At 31.0% G+C, this 18277-nt stretch overlaps 1 protein-coding gene across 3 annotated transcripts; it reads right to left on the bottom strand.

Moving 5' to 3' along the window:
* Positions 1 to 56: 56 nt before the first annotated feature.
* LOC106465399 (hsp70-Hsp90 organizing protein 1-like) lies at positions 57 to 15341 on the bottom strand. Of its 3 annotated transcripts, XR_002611962.1 has the most exons (9): positions 14981 to 15339; positions 13238 to 13447; positions 12149 to 12217; positions 10759 to 10843; positions 7638 to 7738; positions 7065 to 7135; positions 4469 to 4527; positions 1800 to 1959; positions 57 to 1760 (listed from the first exon to the last, which is right to left on the bottom strand). XR_002611962.1 is itself a non-coding variant. In XM_013925624.2 (8 exons), the coding sequence occupies exons 1-8, from the start codon at positions 14984 to 14986 to the stop codon at positions 1856 to 1858; spliced, it is 702 nt and encodes a 233-aa protein (XP_013781078.1). In that variant the 5' UTR covers positions 14987 to 15341; the 3' UTR covers positions 57 to 1855. The 3 variants fall into 3 exon arrangements, 2 of the variants coding, with proteins under 2 accessions (XP_013781078.1, XP_013781077.1); XM_013925624.2 differs by having other exon boundaries at positions 57 to 1956; positions 14981 to 15341; XM_013925623.2 differs by having other exon boundaries at positions 57 to 1959.
* Positions 15342 to 18277: the final 2936 nt, after the last annotated feature.

The raw sequence follows: 18277 nt of genomic DNA, 5'->3' as shown, positions 1-18277 counted from the left end.
AAAATACTTCTGTATGTGTATTAAACTTTAACTACCCCCCCTTTTTTTTACCCTTTAGAAAACAATGCATATTCCCCCTACCCACACACACACACACTATAATAATCATGACTTGATCCATAAGCTTTAATCTTTTTTTATGTGCTTCTATATACAATAGTAGGACTGTAGTTTAGTACATCTTTTGTGGGGTTGACTCGTCATTACATCATGGATACGAGTCTAAAATTTTTCTGGGCCTCCCACCTCAAGCCATACTGTATTTCTTGCTTTATACAGTGAACCATAATAATAGTCAAGGTTTTACTATTAAAAATTACAAACACAACATTTATTGAATAAGTATTGTACAATGCTCTCAGAATAAAACTTAGTTTTTGATTATCATATGTAAAAGAGTGAACTTACAAATGTACGATTAACGAATTTGACTTGACGAATAAATATCGAAAAGCACATGCTAAAGAAACTAATGTCTTGTGTATTTTATAATCAGAGCCAAAGACCAAATTTTAGTATCTTCACTATTTTCTATAATTTATGCCTTAAACTCCAATGTTATTGAAAGCCATTTGACACATGGACAAGTGAATAACTAGTGTTCAGAAGCACAACAAACGTTTGTGAATGTTTTAAAATTCTCCTTGGATAAGGTGGTCAATTCATTTTAGGTTACCACCACCCCCACTTATTGGCTGATGTCCATTGTACATATGGGTAAACCTAAGCAAATTTCGGGTAACAGCATCTTGCTCAAGGACATGACTAGATGCAGGCAAGCATGTGTAACATTTCGATTACAAGACCGAAGCACTAACCTCTTTGGCCACACTGTTCCATTGATTAATGAAAACATTCTTCTGACAGTTCAAAAATTTTACTACTAGTAAAACAATACAAATACTATTGCCTGTCCCTGTTAATTACCTCATGTTTCAAAAATTAGAAAAACAGAACCGAGGTGTTATGTCTCTCAGAGTGCATTAATTTTTTCAAAATAGACCATCCAAGACATTCAGTGAAGTTTCTCGGGAAAAATCACCAGACTTATTAGGTCGGGCAGTAAGTGTCAATATAGACACCTAATGTATTCATTATATAAATATGGGGTCCTGAAGGAGAGCCCAAGTCTAGCACATAACATACATTTAACAGAAATAAAATAACTTTTGTTTAAAAACAAAAAAACAATCTGACTCAAGGTGATGCATGGCTTCTCCAGGCAGAATAATATAATTATCATTATAAGTTACATCCATTCAGAATATAGCAAACTTAACTACACCCAAATACTCTACTGATGAAATAGTCACTACTCAGCAATGTGAAGTGTTTACTGCCTTTAATTGTAAGAAGTTTTACCCCAAAAGTACCTTGTACCAGGCACTATCTTTGGGATCATAAATCATTATATGACTGTCAAGTTTAAATGGGTGAGACCACTTTTCTAATTTATCCACCACGACAGTTTTGTCTTGAAAAAAGATTGAAAAAGTCAAAAATTACATTATTACAACTTTTTAGCCACATTACAATTTATCTGTAAAGAGATATATCCAAAATCCACTTCTAATTTATTTAATTAACTTCCATTAAATACAACAGGCTGTTGTTTTATAAATCAGTTTATTTACAAATTATTTAATTAGATCATTAAAATTCTGTGTAGAAAATAAAATCCACATTTGAATTTCCCCTAAATTTTATGATAATATGGAATATGTAAAATTAAACTTACTAGTCCTAATAAACAGATATACATGACAATAGTTCTAGTCATACACCAAAGATATATATATATATATATAAAAAAGACTAGAATAATAATTTTTGTAAGAGACATTTTCCCTTCTCTTCATGTCTTTACTGAATGACGCTGTCTAGCTGAATTTCTTTTATTTACTTCCTGACGACTTGAACTGTTGCTACTTTGTGTAAAGAGACTGTCTGTTGAATCTTCTGAAAAAAATATAAGTATTTAACTTATCTTAATTTACTGTGGTCCTAAAATTTCTTCAAGTAACAAAATATTGATCCTTTTTTCTCTCTTAGTTCAGCTATTACTTCAATTTTATAAAAATACTAGTACTATAACACAAGGGATATAATACAAAACCTAAAATGAAAAGGCCATCTTTAACACCCAACCTTCAAATGTCAGTCATCTTTATTAACCATTCTTTAAATGGCAAAGGTTATTAAAATCCAGGTTATTAAAAAGGTTATTAAAATAAAGGTATTTTGATTTTCAACATTCAAATATAATCTTTAAACATCGGCAGAAACTACATACTCCCAAACTCTCGTTGCTGTTTGGAAAGACGAGTTATAATAAATTGAAATATTTAATTTTAATGCTGACTTTTGATTTACATCAACTCATCTGACTGGTGTTTGGCTAACAAGATCTTACTTTGTGTTTGTTTTAAATGTCGCAAACTAAGAAAGCCGTCCGTTAACAGCAGAAATCATTCAGAGCATATTTAGTATTGAAACCACTTACAGTGAATCATTAGTTAAATCTTTCACCAAAAGGAACATGGAAAATATAAAAGTAAATATTTCTACAGTGTAATAAGTCAAAAACTATACACTATAATGAAACAGAACAAAATTTAAAAAGGAAAATAAAAAATCTAGTTGTACTGTAACATAGATAATCTTTGTGTAGAATTAATATTCAGACAATATAAATACACTGATGAATCAATGATATCCCCATAAATACACTGATGAATCAACGATATCCCCATAAATACACTGATGAATCAACGATATAAATACTCTGACAAATAAACAATATCCCCATAAATACACTGATGAATCAACAATATCCCCATAAATACACTGATGAATCAACAATATAAATACTCTGACAAATAAACAATATCCCCATAAATACACTGATGAATCAACAATATCCCCATAAATACACTGATGAATCAACAATATAAATACTCTGACAAATAAACAATATCCCCATAAATACACTGATTAATCAACGATATAAATACTCTGACAAATAAACAATATCCACATAAATACACTGATGAATCAACGATATAAATACTCCGACAAATAAACGATATTCCCATAAATACACTGATGAATCAACGATATCCCCATAAACATTCTGATGAATCAAGGATATCCCCATAAATACACTGTTGAATCAACGATATCCCCATAAATACACTGATGAATCAACGATATCTCCATAAATACACTGATGAATCAACGATATCCCCATAAATACACTGATGAATCAATGATATCCCCATAAATACACTGATGAATCAATGATATCCCCATAAATACACTGATGAATCAACAATATCCCCATAAATATTCTGATGAATCAACGATATCCCCACAAACACTCTGATGAATCAACGATATCCCCATAAATACACTGATGAATAAACGCTGATCCAATAACTAAAACTGATGAATCAACACTACACCTATACATACTATGAATAATATAAGCGATAAAATATTGGCCTTGAATATTTTTTTTATTTAATGATTTTTTTAACAATTCACTTTAATTTTATAATTATTGGAAAAAGGTTCTTCAAAAGTTTTAAACTACACATAATGAAATATTTGATCTCAGGATGTTTCTGATACCTCCAATCATTAACACCCAGTTCTTTACACTTTCATTTGTTACAGAAGAAAAAACAACTTATACACGATAAATACATACAACTGTTAACTGATTACTTATCACAAACTTCAATTGTTTTTAACTATTGGACTATAATCTTTGAAAAAACTGAAACACTTGCCACCATAGTATATTAACTTCTCAAAACTTTAGGTTGAATTATTTTCCTCTCAAACTTTCCCACGATTCAACTGCTGCTACCTTTACACCCTATTAGATCAATATAATGAGCCAATCTTGCTGTACAGTTTTATCAGGTATGTATACTGATATAAGCTCATCTCTAAAGAGCTAATGTGTTGTTGATATTTTTACCACTGAAGCAAACTCACTATACCCCATGGGAATTTTTGTAATCATTATTACTCACCACCAAACAAATCTAAGTGATCTATGTTAGATGTTCGTATTGTTGTATTTATTGTTACTCACCACCAAACAAATCTATTGAGATCCACATTAAATGTTTTATTATAGTCATTGCTATACACCACCGGGCAAATCTAAGTGATCTACGTTAGATGTTTGTATTGTTGTATTTATTGTTACTCACCACCAAACAAATATATTGAGATCTACATTAAATGTTTTATTATAGTCATTGCTATGCACCACTGGGCAAATCTAAGTGATCTATATTAGATGTTCGTATTGTTGTATTTATTGTTACTCACCACCAAACAAATATATTGAGATCTACATTAAATGTTTTATTATAGTCATTGCTATGCACCACTGGGCAAATCTAAGTGATCTATGTTAGATGTTCGTATTGTTGTATTTATTGTTACTCACCACCAAACAAATCTATAGGAGGCTCCAAAAACCCTTTCCTGCTTTTCTGTAGAGAGTATCTGTAAAATAGAGATGTAAAAGTGAATGAATGTTAAAACTATAATATTTGTTTGACAAATAATATATTTTGTTTGTAAAATAAAAAACAACTAATACACTGTGACGCATTATATCTTAACTAACACTGCTTAAACAATGTAATAAAACAATTAAACTTGAGATACCTTTTATAAATTTTCAATGTAATAATTTTTTAATCAGCAAAAACATATGAATTTCATTTAGAGCTTTAACTATCATATATATTAATAATTATGTTTATAATTACTGAGACGGTGGTTTATTTAATCTACTATCTTACAAAAAAAATCATTTTTGAGGATTAATAACACATTATAAATGGTTTACACATTATTTCACAGCAGACAAGAGCAATGGTGCAATAATCAATAGTTTGAGAATCTATATATGTGGTTCATAGAAAATCTCCAACCATCCAATAGTGCAATGCCACCATGGGTATTTTTATGGCTGGAGGTACAAGCCACAGCTCATTCCAACGAACTAAACATGACCCACAAAACTAATTTCAAAGACAACTATCCATACCAGCATTCTCAATCTCTGGTGCACGGAAAAGTTACAGAAAAGAAATGGCAGCATGGTGTGTATATCTCATGGTAGTCCACTGATCTATACAATAGTAAACGGCATCAATATACGAAAATCAGTACTTCCATAACATGGTGGAAAACCACTTAAACAAAATCCCACCAAAACCACAACTACTGCTACCAATGCAAAGTTTATAGATTATTCATTCATGAAATCCCTCCTCCAGAAAATTATTCCTAACATTTTGCAAATTCCTGAATCAACGTTGAACAAGGTAATTCGCACGGAGTTTATAAAGAAACAATACTAGAAGTGACGAGAAAATTCCAGTAAATTCTAAAAATGCTAACAAGAGATTATAGACTTTCCACCATAAGAAAAGTTGTAAAAAGTTTTTGTTTGTTTGGTTTTATTTTCATCACAGATTTTCTTATAACAGAAAATTTAAACTTTACAAAGTGCAGAGAAAAGGAAGATAAGCAGTAGTAACTGTTTTGAACTGTGAGAATAAACTAACATAGCATGTGACTAGGGTTACATCAACATTAAGTGTTAAGTCTGTGTCCAAAACACCTTCTCTATTAACCACAGAAAATTAAACCAGTTTCACACTACAAAACCACTTAACTACAAACCTAAGGAACCAGTTTCATACTACAAAACCACTTAACTACAAACCTAAGGAACCAGTTTCATACTACAAAACCACTTAACTACAAACCTAAGGAACCAGTTTCATACTACAAAACCACTTAACTACAAACCTATGGAACCAGTTTTATGCCACAAAGCCACTTAACTACAAACCTATGGAACCAGTTTTATGCCACAAAGCCACTTAACTACAAACCTATGGAACCTGTTTCATACTACAAAAACACTTAACTACAAACCTAAGGAACCAGTTTCATACTACAAAACCACTTAACTACAAACCTTAGGAACCAGTTTCATACTACAAAGCCACTTAACTACAAACCTTAGGAACCAGTTTCATACTACAAAGCCACTTAACTACAAACCTAAGGAACCAGTTTCATACTACAAAACCACTTAACTACAAACCTAAGGAACCAGTTTAATACTACAAAACCACTTAACTACAAACCTATGGAACCAGTTTTATGCCACAAAGCCACTTAACTACAAACCTATGGAACCAGTTTCATACTACAAAGCCACTTAACTACAAATCTATGGAACCAGTTTCATACTACAAAGCCACTTAACTACAAATCTATGGAACCAGTTTCATACTACAAAACCACTTAACTACAAATCTAAGGAACCAGTTTAATACTACAAAGCCACTTAACTGCAAACCTGTGGAATTCTGTGCACTTGTTTTGCTTAAATATTGAAAGCCAGTTCTACATACAGTAAAGAGTCTGTGGAAAGCATATTAAAATACATGGTCTAAGACTGACCTTGCCATCCTTAACAGAAGCTAATTACAATAGAAACTGTGGTGTAACCATCAGTTTTAATCTTGAATGAACATGATCAATGATGGAAGAAGTAGTACCAAGAACATTAATCTTGAATGAACATGATCAATGATGGAAGAAGTAGTACCAAGAACATTAATCTTGAATGAACATGATCAATGATGGAAGAAGTAGTACCAAGAACATTAATCTTGAATGAACATGATCAATGATGGAAGAAGTAGTACTGAGAACATTAATCTTGAATGAACATGATCAATGATGGAAGAAGTAGTACCGAGAACATTAATCTTGAATGAACATGATCAATGATGGAAGAAGTAGTAGTACCGAGAACATTAATCTTGAATGAACATGATCAATGATGGAAGAAGTAGTAGTACCGAGAACATTAATCTTGAATGAACATGATCAATGATGGAATAAGTAGCACCAAGAACATTAATCTTATAATGTGATTAACCCTCCATTTCACTTTGAAAAATTTAATCAAACCATTAAAAATGCTTACATATAGTTATAAAGAAATATACCTGTGCAGCTTTCCAGTATAAAAACCCATCACTCCAGCCAAAATTATTATAAAGACTTGCAAGAAAACATTCTGAAAAAAAATTAATAGTTCATTTCATTTTTCATCATTGGCTACAGTTTTGTTGTTGCCTATTATCTGAATTGAGAAATACACACAGACACACATAACTAAAATAGATTAGTTTGTGGCAAACATTTTTAATTACTAACCACTAGGACAGTCTTAAAAAAGGTTTTTTTTTGTTTACAGATTAATTTTTACTAATCACAAGATAAATTCCTAGTAGGAAATATACTTTTACTTTTTGGGTGATTGGTATGTAAAATGGATGTACTTCTGAAGAACACCACCTCCAAAAAGAAACCTTCACAAAATATAATACACTTACAATATTAAGAGCTAAAAAATAAGAAGCAGTTGTAGTTTCCATGACAATTGAGGATTTGTTATTTATTTAAGTACGAACACTGACCACCAACCTTTATATTCAGGATAATTTATAAACATCATACGCAACACTGTTATTATAAAAGGGGGTTAAAATATTAGATGAAAGGCGTGTTTCACTTACATTAATGTATGGCGTCTTAGGAAGAATGTACGCACAAATAACAGCAAGGATCCCTAAAACAAATCCAAATCCTGCAGCAACCCATGGTACTTGTTGATCATCTGTTCAAATTTATAAACCTTTCTAGAAACAAATATGCATGGCAGTAAAAAAAAAAATACCGTTTCTGTACATGTGACAATTATGCATCACGAGACAGTTGGAATATTGTTAAAATAAACTGTATATGTCGAAAATACATTAATAGCTGAAAATCTCTGGGATCTCAAGGCCCAGTATTATACAGCCTGAGTTTTCATGTAAAATGTTCATAGTTCTGATAATTTTTATAATAACCATTTTTAAACTTAATTTTTATTTGGTGTCAAATGTGTAAGTAACAAAACCATGCTTCATCAAATGTGTAAGTAACAAAACCATGCTTCATCAAATGTGTAAGTAACAAAACCATGCTTCATCAAACATGTAAGTAACAAAACCATGCTTCATCAAATGTGTAAGTAACAAAACCATGCTTCATCAAATGTGTAAGTAACAAAATTATGCTTCATCAAATGTGTAAGTAACAAAATTATGCTTCATCAAATGTGTAAGTAACAAAATTATGCTTCATCAAATGTGTAACTAACAAAAAATTAAAAGTCAATTTTTCCTTTCATATAATATTTTTTAAACAAAATATACACATACAAAATTATACATGATATACTCTTACTTTGAGCTATTTGAACCCAAAATAAACACCCTTGTTTTTAAATTCTTAGAACCACAAATGTTGGCATGTGCATTGGTTCTGCAATTTACAGTTATCGTAAAGCTTTGTTGTCTTCAAACTGTTATTAACTTTAAAAAAGGAGTTAAAAATTACTTTGATAAGTGTTAGTAACATTCACAGACATACTGAATTCTCCAATACGTTTTTTTTGAAAATAAATTTGTTATAAATTAAGTATGACAATTATAAAGTATGATACTGCCAAGCCACAAACATTCAGACATGCCTCGAGCAGGGACATGATTTCATGAAAAATAAGTACAGTCTCAAGAAAGATAGATTAATTGTGTTAATTGATAAGCATAACAACAAACAGCTTGGACTACGGATATCCAACAGAAAATTATCTGCTGCAGGATATGTGGAAAATCAATAAACATGGTCACGAGATATATCACTTAATGGCATTGAGATATTAGTAGAATAACATCTATAAAGGTTCAGGACTGCTGTTGGAGTATGACAAACGATCACATTAATTTTGTTAAGTGTCATAAATCACTCCTGCAAAGAATTCATGGAGCTTTCACTACATCCAATGTGAGTGGACTCCACCTGAGAAGCCTAAGCAGCCTGCTCTCTGTGATAACAGATACGTAAGCCAAGCCTTTAAAGCAAGAATAATCAGAAATGTTAACTCTGGATTCTTAACAATAAGTCATAAATTAAATGGAGAGGTTAGAGCTAGAGATGAGGTGATTGATGGAACTTAATAACTGATTAATCATCAGACTCATTAATCAATCACATTCAACTAATCAATCATTCTTACTTGAGAATTGAATAGTTGAAATAATCACAAATAGTAACAATCAGTAACATTTACTAGATTAAGCTGAACAACTTTGAATTATTGAAAAATATTAACAAGAAATCATAATGGCAATATTTTGATTATTGTACAGCTGGGATAAAGAGAAACTTATTTGAATCATAATTTTGAAAATAGTAATAAGTGGAAAACTAATTTAGATTAGTTGAATATTTTCTTGACATTAATTAAATTACATGAAATTTCAATTAGTCATTTATTCTATGTCACAAATCAATGTAATCAATACTCATAGGTAATCAATTATATGGATTAATCAAGTTAATCACCCAACTAGTTAGAGCCACTTCACACAGATTTCAGGTAATGTATAATACTGGTCGGAACATATAGAAGATGAACAATGGTGAAGGAATGTGATGGAGTGTTATGACGTAGACTGAATCCACACATTCTAGGTGGGATCTATCAGTAATGTCTACAGGATTATTAATCCTTTTTCAGGAACTAGTTTGTGGTCAGAAAGTCATCATATTTCTTCTCAGACATGAAACACGTATAACCCACAATTGATTTAAAATATCAATAATCTTGGATTGGTCTGAACAGTATCCAGTTCTTAACTCTAGAGAACATCTTTCAAACTATCTGGAGGGATTAATTTGAAACATTAGGTCACAGAGTTCCAGTTGTTATCAACTGATGGAGCTTTTGAAATGGTAATAGTCAAAAAGTTAGCCAGACATGTTGGAACCTGGTTAAGAGCTGCCTGATTGAAAAGCAGCAGTTATTCACATGAAGGGTGGTTCCCCAAGATATTAAGAAAATGTTCACTAAAACTTGTTTGCTTTCTTCTTTTTTTTCTTTACAGTAATGCCACTAAGGCCATCTACGAACCCATCCCCCTAGTTTTGAAGTGCTAATCAGATGGAAGTCAACTGGATGGCAGCATTCACCACCAACTGTTGGGCTATTCTTTTTACCAATGGCTGAAAGGGAGAGCACATTCAACAATAAGTTTTGATCCCACGACCAGCAGATAGTGAGTTAAACACCCTAACCTACCAGACTAACACTAAGTTCAGAGAGATAAACAGATACACACTACATAACTCAGTATCCTTCAAACATCCAGTTAGTGGGCCCTAACTGACTACTCTGAGAAAAACTGTGAGCCACAAAATACCACAGTTATATTCGCTAATGGATACTCTGATCCATATCTTGCCAATGAGCAAAACAGCGATGCAGCAATTACTCATCACACAAAATGATAAGAAAGCTGTAACATTTCTCGATGACATATAATTAGTAAAACATTGAATAAAGGTGAAATATGAACAATTATTATACAAAGGTACAAAGTTTGACATTTCTAAAGGTAAATCATGGACAAGATTAATAACAATTTTCTGATAATGTTTTGTGGTTTTTAACATTTCTAGGATAAGACAAACACAATATAAGTGAATAAAGACGTTCAACGAGTGGGCAGATTTTCCATCTTATTGATCCTTGTCTTGTTTTTGTAAAAAAAGAATTTTTTTCTACAGTTCTCATAAACTCAAAAGTACCTTTTTGTTGCTTCACAAGTTCTTGTTTGGTTTTTCTTATTAATTCAACAAGACCATTTTCATCTTCTTGTAACTGAAGAGCCTTCTGTAAATAACACAAAAACCGAGTAAATTTTCAGACAAAAAAAAAGTGAAGAAAAATTCATAACAATAACTTATCTGATATTACCACACTTAATTCTACTACTGAAACCTGCTCATATGTATTCATATATAAAATATATGTAATACATCCTATCCAATATATACACCAAGCATGTGGACAAATTTTCTAGCTTGTATATAGGTTACAAACTAAATAAAAGTTTTATATAAATCTGATCTCCAATTTAAAAGATGCAAGCTAAAGTTGAGCTTTTCTCAACCCAATACTTCAGAGCCAATATAATGTTCTTCTAAAGCAATAATAACAAACAGAAGTTGTGTTTATGAAACAAATATGCCATCACTAATGTTATAATGTATGTATAAATCCCTCCAATTTGATTGACCTTTGACCCATGACCTTCAAAAGTTAATCAGATCTAGGACTTGGTACATAGCATCTGTTGTTTAACCTCGGTCAATATCCATCGATTCATTCAATCTTGATATATGCTATCCATAAAGTTGGAGAACATTTTCTATGTACCAGTGACCCTTTGACCATGACTTTCAAAGGTTAACCAGGTCTAGAACTTTGTATTTACTATCAGTTCTATAAATTTGGTCAAAATACAGCTATTCATTCAATCTTGATATGTCATATGTATAAGATCAGGATGGACAAACAAGGTCAAAACAAAGCTGTTAAAAATAAAACTATTATAATTATGAAGCAGTGGGGACACAAGAATGATAATCACTGTGGCTAAACTACAATCAAGATGATGAAGCCTAACAGAAATCACAAAAATGATACCATCACAGAAATTAATACAGAATAGTTTAAAAATGTTTGTTTCTGAAACTTTTCATGGATAAAAGATCCACTGTTATTTTTCTTATATGGCAAAACTTGAAGAAAACAAAAAACTGATTTAAGAAACTTGAATGCATGCATCTTGCAAAGTTTAACATACTTGTGTTTCTATACATAGCTCATTATATGCTTTCATTTTTAATAACATAGTTAGCTTTTCATAAATTACAAAAACTAATGAAATACTACTACTCTGAGGATGAAAATAATTTTGAACAGATGTTTCTCTTTTAGTTTTTCTCAATTAATTCTAACGAAAATGTTTTTCCTTAATTATATGCTAATTTAATATTTTTATATTCACACACATCTCTAAAAGTTAAAATAGGAAAATAAAAAAAAGATCCCTTTAGATATGACTACTACTTTGGAGGTTAACTTTAAAAATAAGGTAGTCAATTGTTTAAGTGATTAATATGACATACTTACTCTGTATGATTCTAAAGCTTCTGCATAATGCTGTGTCTGATATTCTACTTCAGCTTTGCGGAAATATCCCTAACATCAAGTTGAAACAATTTATATTATACAAAATTAGGCTTAGTCTGAAGATGCATATATAACCTATCTGACAATTAATCTGATCACGTTAACTTGAGAGACAGTTTATAAAATATAAATTTATAAAACTACCCAAATAAATGTTTACATTTATTGAATATTCCATTCTAACACCAACTCATTTCTAGAATACGTTAACTTAACACAGTTGATCAAGCAATTTTTATAGTTTTATTAGCTTGCATGTGCAACTTTTTGGAACAATAATTCAAAGAAACACAAGTTTTATTCTTTACAGTTAAATAATTTACTTATAGCAATGCTTTACAAGTTATTAAGGTAACACATTTCTGTTGTCCTTTATCTTCAAGATGGAAATTAGAAAATACAATTTATACAAACAGTTACTAAGTTATTACTTAAATACTAAAACAAGATAACTTACAGGGTAACACTGAATTAGTATAAACATTTTCATTTTAACTTCTGTTAGATTAACTAATAATGCTCACTTACTTTCATTAAATAACTTTTTAAATTTGTTAAACTGTGTGCAGTCGTGACTGAACCATTATCATGGTGTTAAGCATACAACCATCAAGCTACAAAACTTAATTTCTTAATTAAGTCAGTTACCACTTTCTAGTTAAAGATTATCATGGTGTTAAGCATACAACCATCATGCTACAAAATTTAATTTCTTAATTAAGTCAGTTACCACTTTCTAGTTAAAGATTATCATGGTGTTAAGCATACGACCATCAAGCTACAAAATTTAATTTCTTAATTAAGTCAGTTACCACTTTCTAGTTAAAGATTATCATGGTGTTAAGCATACGACCATCAAGCTACAAAATTTAATTTCTTAATTAAGTCAGTTACCACTTTCTAGTTAAAGATTACCTTGCATATTTTCTACTTTACTTTCTCCAGTATTTGTTTTATTTATTAAAGATACAAATTGTGTTACATCTATTTTTGCACGTGTACAGAATATCAAAATAATTCTAGTCTCACCTTGGCCCATTCTGGATTCAGCTCTATAACTTTATTTGCATCTTGCAAGGCATAGTAATATTGTTGCATCTTGAGAAAAGCAAAAGATCTATTACTGTAGATCTGATAAATAGAGTCATCTATCTTCAGAGCATGAGTATAATGAAAGACGGCTTCAGCATATTTCTCAGCTTTTATACACTTGTTACCCGTTTCTTTTAGGTCTTGATCCTTAGCAAACACAAAAGCCATAATAAATACAAGGTATCTGTATAGAATTTAAAATATAAATACTGATAGATCTCCGAGCTTTAATAACTTAAGCAACTATAATTTTGGTTTAATAACTTTTACAAAAAAATGAATAATGTAAAAAAAAAAATAATAATTGTTGAACACATAAAGGTCAAAGAAATTAAGATTCACCTTTAAACATTACTTATTTTGGTGACTTAACCTTGAATAGCTTGTTAAACTATGGGATTATGAAACTTCACAATTTATTGATTGATTCAAATTGCAATTAAACTTTAAATTTAAAGTGCTATATGCCATCATTATATTTCCATGGCTTACAAATCTCCCTAGTTATGCAGGAAATTAACTATTTTGATCCCACCCCTTCTCTCCAAAAATTATAGTCTTATCAGTTTCTTCCTGAATAATCAGAAATGTCTTAATTGAAGTTTGTAATTCTTGTCAATCTGAAGGAAGTGGCCCCTATTGCCAAACCAAGATGAACTTTTCAATGAGTTTTGGTTTTAATTAATTAGATATCAACAGAGTGGAGCATACTTTCAGCACGGGTTATGTGTTGTGTTAGCATCAATTTATAAAAAGCATGAATCTAGCGCTTAAATCCAATACATACGTACTTTGCTGTCTCTTAACACCATACACAAAAATCAATCACGGAAGTTCTTAAAGTTGGTAAGGATGAATTTTGTAAATCAAACTTCATTTCTGGCAATTAAAATCTAAGTTCTACTTGCAAAGAAGTAGCCACTGATCATGATCATATGTATCTCAATATTTGATTTAACATTCCTGTTCAACAGTTTTCTCTACAGAAAGAGCTGTTTACGTCAACTAGTTCTAGACCAATTACCCTTACCTCTCACCATTATATTCATATGGTCAGTGAAAAATATTACTGTACCAGAAACAAAGTGACTACCTATGTAAGCTGATCAATGGCATCACTATGAAATCTTAACACTAGCATCATGTGAACACTGATTAATATTTTAATAACAGCCATGCATATAATATCATACTAGTTCAACATGTTTATAAATTTTCAGTAAAATGTTATTTGTCTTATAGGCATTTGTTCTTGACTATACCTATTTCATTATTTCGCATTTTGGATATTTTCTGGTGTATATATATTTAACAACACATATTCCATAGACTTATTTGTATGTGAACTGGTTAACAGGAGTTTTATAGCTTTGGACTATTAATTACTTGGTTTTGTTAATTTATAAATTAACATTTAAATAAATCATCTGTACATAAATAACTTTCTGCATACAACTTAGGGTAAAGTCAGACTGGATTAAGCTGTTCAGTAGTAAGCTAATATTACATAACAGTTTAACACAGACAAAAGTAGAACTTAGAAGTAAGACATTTTGCCAATTTTTAAAATTTTACAAATAATTATCTGCAACTAACAGTGACACAAACAACAAACACTTCATCATCTAGGTACACCAACAAACAAAAGTATAAAAATATTTACTAGCAGACCAATCTCACCTTCATTTCAAATACTTGAATTATTTGGAATTCAACTTTTGATTAATTTTCTTCTGTCCTCTATAAGTTATAACTTATAAGTCTATTCCCCTAAATTAAAAGTCTAAAACAAATTTCCGTGACTGACTTGTATTTTAAAATAATTATTATATAACATTGATAAGGTTACTAACGTTAATTAAATGGTTTGTTAATGAATTAAATTTCAAAACTTTGCAACTTATTATTTCTTTAAAACATACTATAATTTTCTAATGCAATCACATCCACACTAATTGTAACTAACAAATACAGGTCTAATACCACGCGCAAACCACTAAACTATACGTCTCAAACCTAACATGATCAGCCCTGATTTGTTTAATATCACATGCTCATAAGTACGCCATCTAATGTAATGACTTTTATATAACAAATATATAGAATATACCATCTTATTAAGAATACATTCTTTTTAATTACACTTGACATTAGCATTATCTCTGTTATACTTTTAACACTGCATTCTTTAGCCAATCCCTTAATTATTTTCAAGAACTAAAATAGTATTTAATATTATTAGTCCAACCACACTAAGTTCGCTATATCCATTGCTGACGACACGTTTCACTCAATCCAGAGCTCATCAGGACGGCTGGAACAAAACAAATACAGTAGTGGTCGAAAAACTTTTTATTTAAGCCATTTGTTACAACAACAACTGTTATAGTGTGAACGCCTTTTTCAAGCTGGTATTGTTAATATAAAATAATTATTTTATTACTCATTATGGAAATTTAAGTTTTATTGTGTCATTGTTTTCTTTGCGCAATATAATTGTTCAAGGGGTTTCATGGTACAGGGATGTTCCTGGAAATTTATATTGTTGTTTGGTTGGCAGGAAGCTTAACGTTATGTGATAAGAACATTACCTAAAGTCTGGAGTTTTTCCACTGTTTTAGAACACTTTGAATAGTATAAAACCCGAGTTACGCTAGAGAGTGATTTATTGAGTTATTATATTAGTCTATCAATGAGTAATCAGTGCCTGATTTACTGTCAACCAGCTTGTTAGTTCAGTGCTGTGAGTAATGAGTTTATGTTTCAACAAAAAAAATGATACGAGAGAATTAGTAAGTAAGTAGGATTTCTGTTAGATTTAGTTTATTTGTGAAGTTAAGCCTGTTTCTCCATGGATGTCAGTTATGCTAACTGCAGAACATATAATAAAAAAAAACGTTTTTTAAACTATAAATGGACTAGATTTTCCATTTTGTAACCAAGTATTTCATAATAAATCAATAGCATAAATCATGAAAACTCATTTCAGTGTGTGGTAGTCAGCAGGGAATCTGTCGACTGGACTTTTGCTCTATATCTCATTCAATGTATCATTCTTCCTTTTAGATCATTCTGTTCTCAGTCCTTTTTATCCGTTCTGGATCGAACTTGTGGTTTTGTTTTAAAATCTTGATTCCGTTTAATCGAGATATGTTTAACAAAAGCCCAATTATGTGCAGGATGAAGAGTTTGGTATTTTCCGGGTCGGGGATGTACCTCAGAGTAGGTAGTAAGGAGGTTATAAAAAAACGAATATTTGAAATTTTTTCTCCAAGATCTGCATCTGAATACTTCGTACAAGGAAAGATATAAAACACGGACACACAATTACAAATGTTTAATTGCACAAAAGCAAAACACTACAAAATAATGGGCAAGTGTATGTGGAATTACGTGAGAGAGTTGTGAAAAAAACTTTATTAAGAGCTTTCGCCAGTTCCCATGTAATCCCTGTAAATTACGCTAAAACAAGAAAGTTAAAAATAACTCTTACAAGTTAAAATGAAAATAAAGTGAACAAAGTATACCAAAGTCCACGCTAAGTTTGAATTTTATTAAAGACTTATTTGAATTTTTAACTACTAGTTAAGCTAAAAACAAAAACAAACAAAAACTCCGATTTCCAAGAATGCCGGAATCTGCAACAATAAAAAATAAAGTTAAACAATATATTCACTTAGGTAGGTCCACTTTATAACGGAAGATTCAATCCTGATAATTACACAGTACATCCGAATTTAGCTAAACTGACTGAGTTTTAAGGCAAGAAAATAAACATATTGGCTGTTTTGTATAAAATGAAGAACAATCTTTATTTATATCTAAAGCAAAAAAATAAAAAAAATGTGTGTGTACTTGCACAGAACACAGGACTGTCACATCCTACAGCATCAATGAACCAGTTAGGAGTTTCCATTTCATGAAATATTTTCCTGTTCACTGACTCACGATAGAAACCTAATAGAACTGTGTAGATCCAATGGTCCTTACTTAACAAGGAATGTGAGATTTATCCATATAGTATGGGGACACACTAGGTTTTTCTACCATTTATTTAAAAGAGTTAAAAAGTAAAAAATTATGTTATTTTTCGTAGTTTCTATCTTGGACACAGATAGGTGCTCAAGTAAGTTACAAACTTTAAACATTTTTTATTTGGCAAGCAGGGGTCTAAGCAAAGGCTAAAGCCTGCTAATCTGGTTCTCTTACAGGAAATGCAGTGTTGTATTAGCACATTGAGTTATAATTGTCAGCGAATGAGATAACAACTCTAAATTATCTTCCCCTTAGTCTGCACGCTCATTGGGAAGCTTATCTTGCAAGGACCAATCACTAATGTTGTTTATAACTTGAGAGTTTTTTAGCATGTTTAAGGGAGCATTTTTGTTTGTGAAGGCAGAATTATATTAAGTGTCCAAAAAAAAGTTTAAGTCTAACCATAGAAAAGCCTGTTTTGCAAACTAAAGCTTGAGGTGCAAGGTCAGAATTTTGATTAAACAGGTCATTGCACCTTCGAATAGCCCAAAGGTTTAAAAATAATCAAACTAAAAGCTACTGCGTAAGTTAGCATATACACATATTGTGTTGTAGCTCCTACAAATTATCTATGTAATGGCCCAGCATTCATTTGAAGAAGAGTTTAACATTGTCCTACTGTATGGAGTCTTTCAGGAATGTCCAGACTGCTGCCATATTGTACACTCTGGAAAACCGCCATCCTTTACATCAAAACGTTTCATCGGCTTCGTACTACAGGATCATTTACCCAGATACGATATAGGGTCAAATTAAGAATATAATCCAAGAATGCCCATGGAGCCACCACATAGGAACTTGTCACACTGGGCAGCATTTTGAACCCAGCTTTTGAATTATTTGTAATACAACCATTGGTGAGGATATTTGTGTGTGTGTGCAGGCCAGTCTCGTCTATTATATCACACAAACAACAATTGAATCACGTTCCTTTCAATAACT

This window comes from Limulus polyphemus, unplaced genomic scaffold, assembly GCF_000517525.1.
Source record: "Limulus polyphemus unplaced genomic scaffold, Limulus_polyphemus-2.1.2 Scaffold1931, whole genome shotgun sequence".
Classification (NCBI taxonomy): Eukaryota; Metazoa; Arthropoda; class Merostomata; order Xiphosura; family Limulidae; genus Limulus; species Limulus polyphemus.
This window is presented reverse-complemented; position numbering and strand designations above follow the sequence as displayed.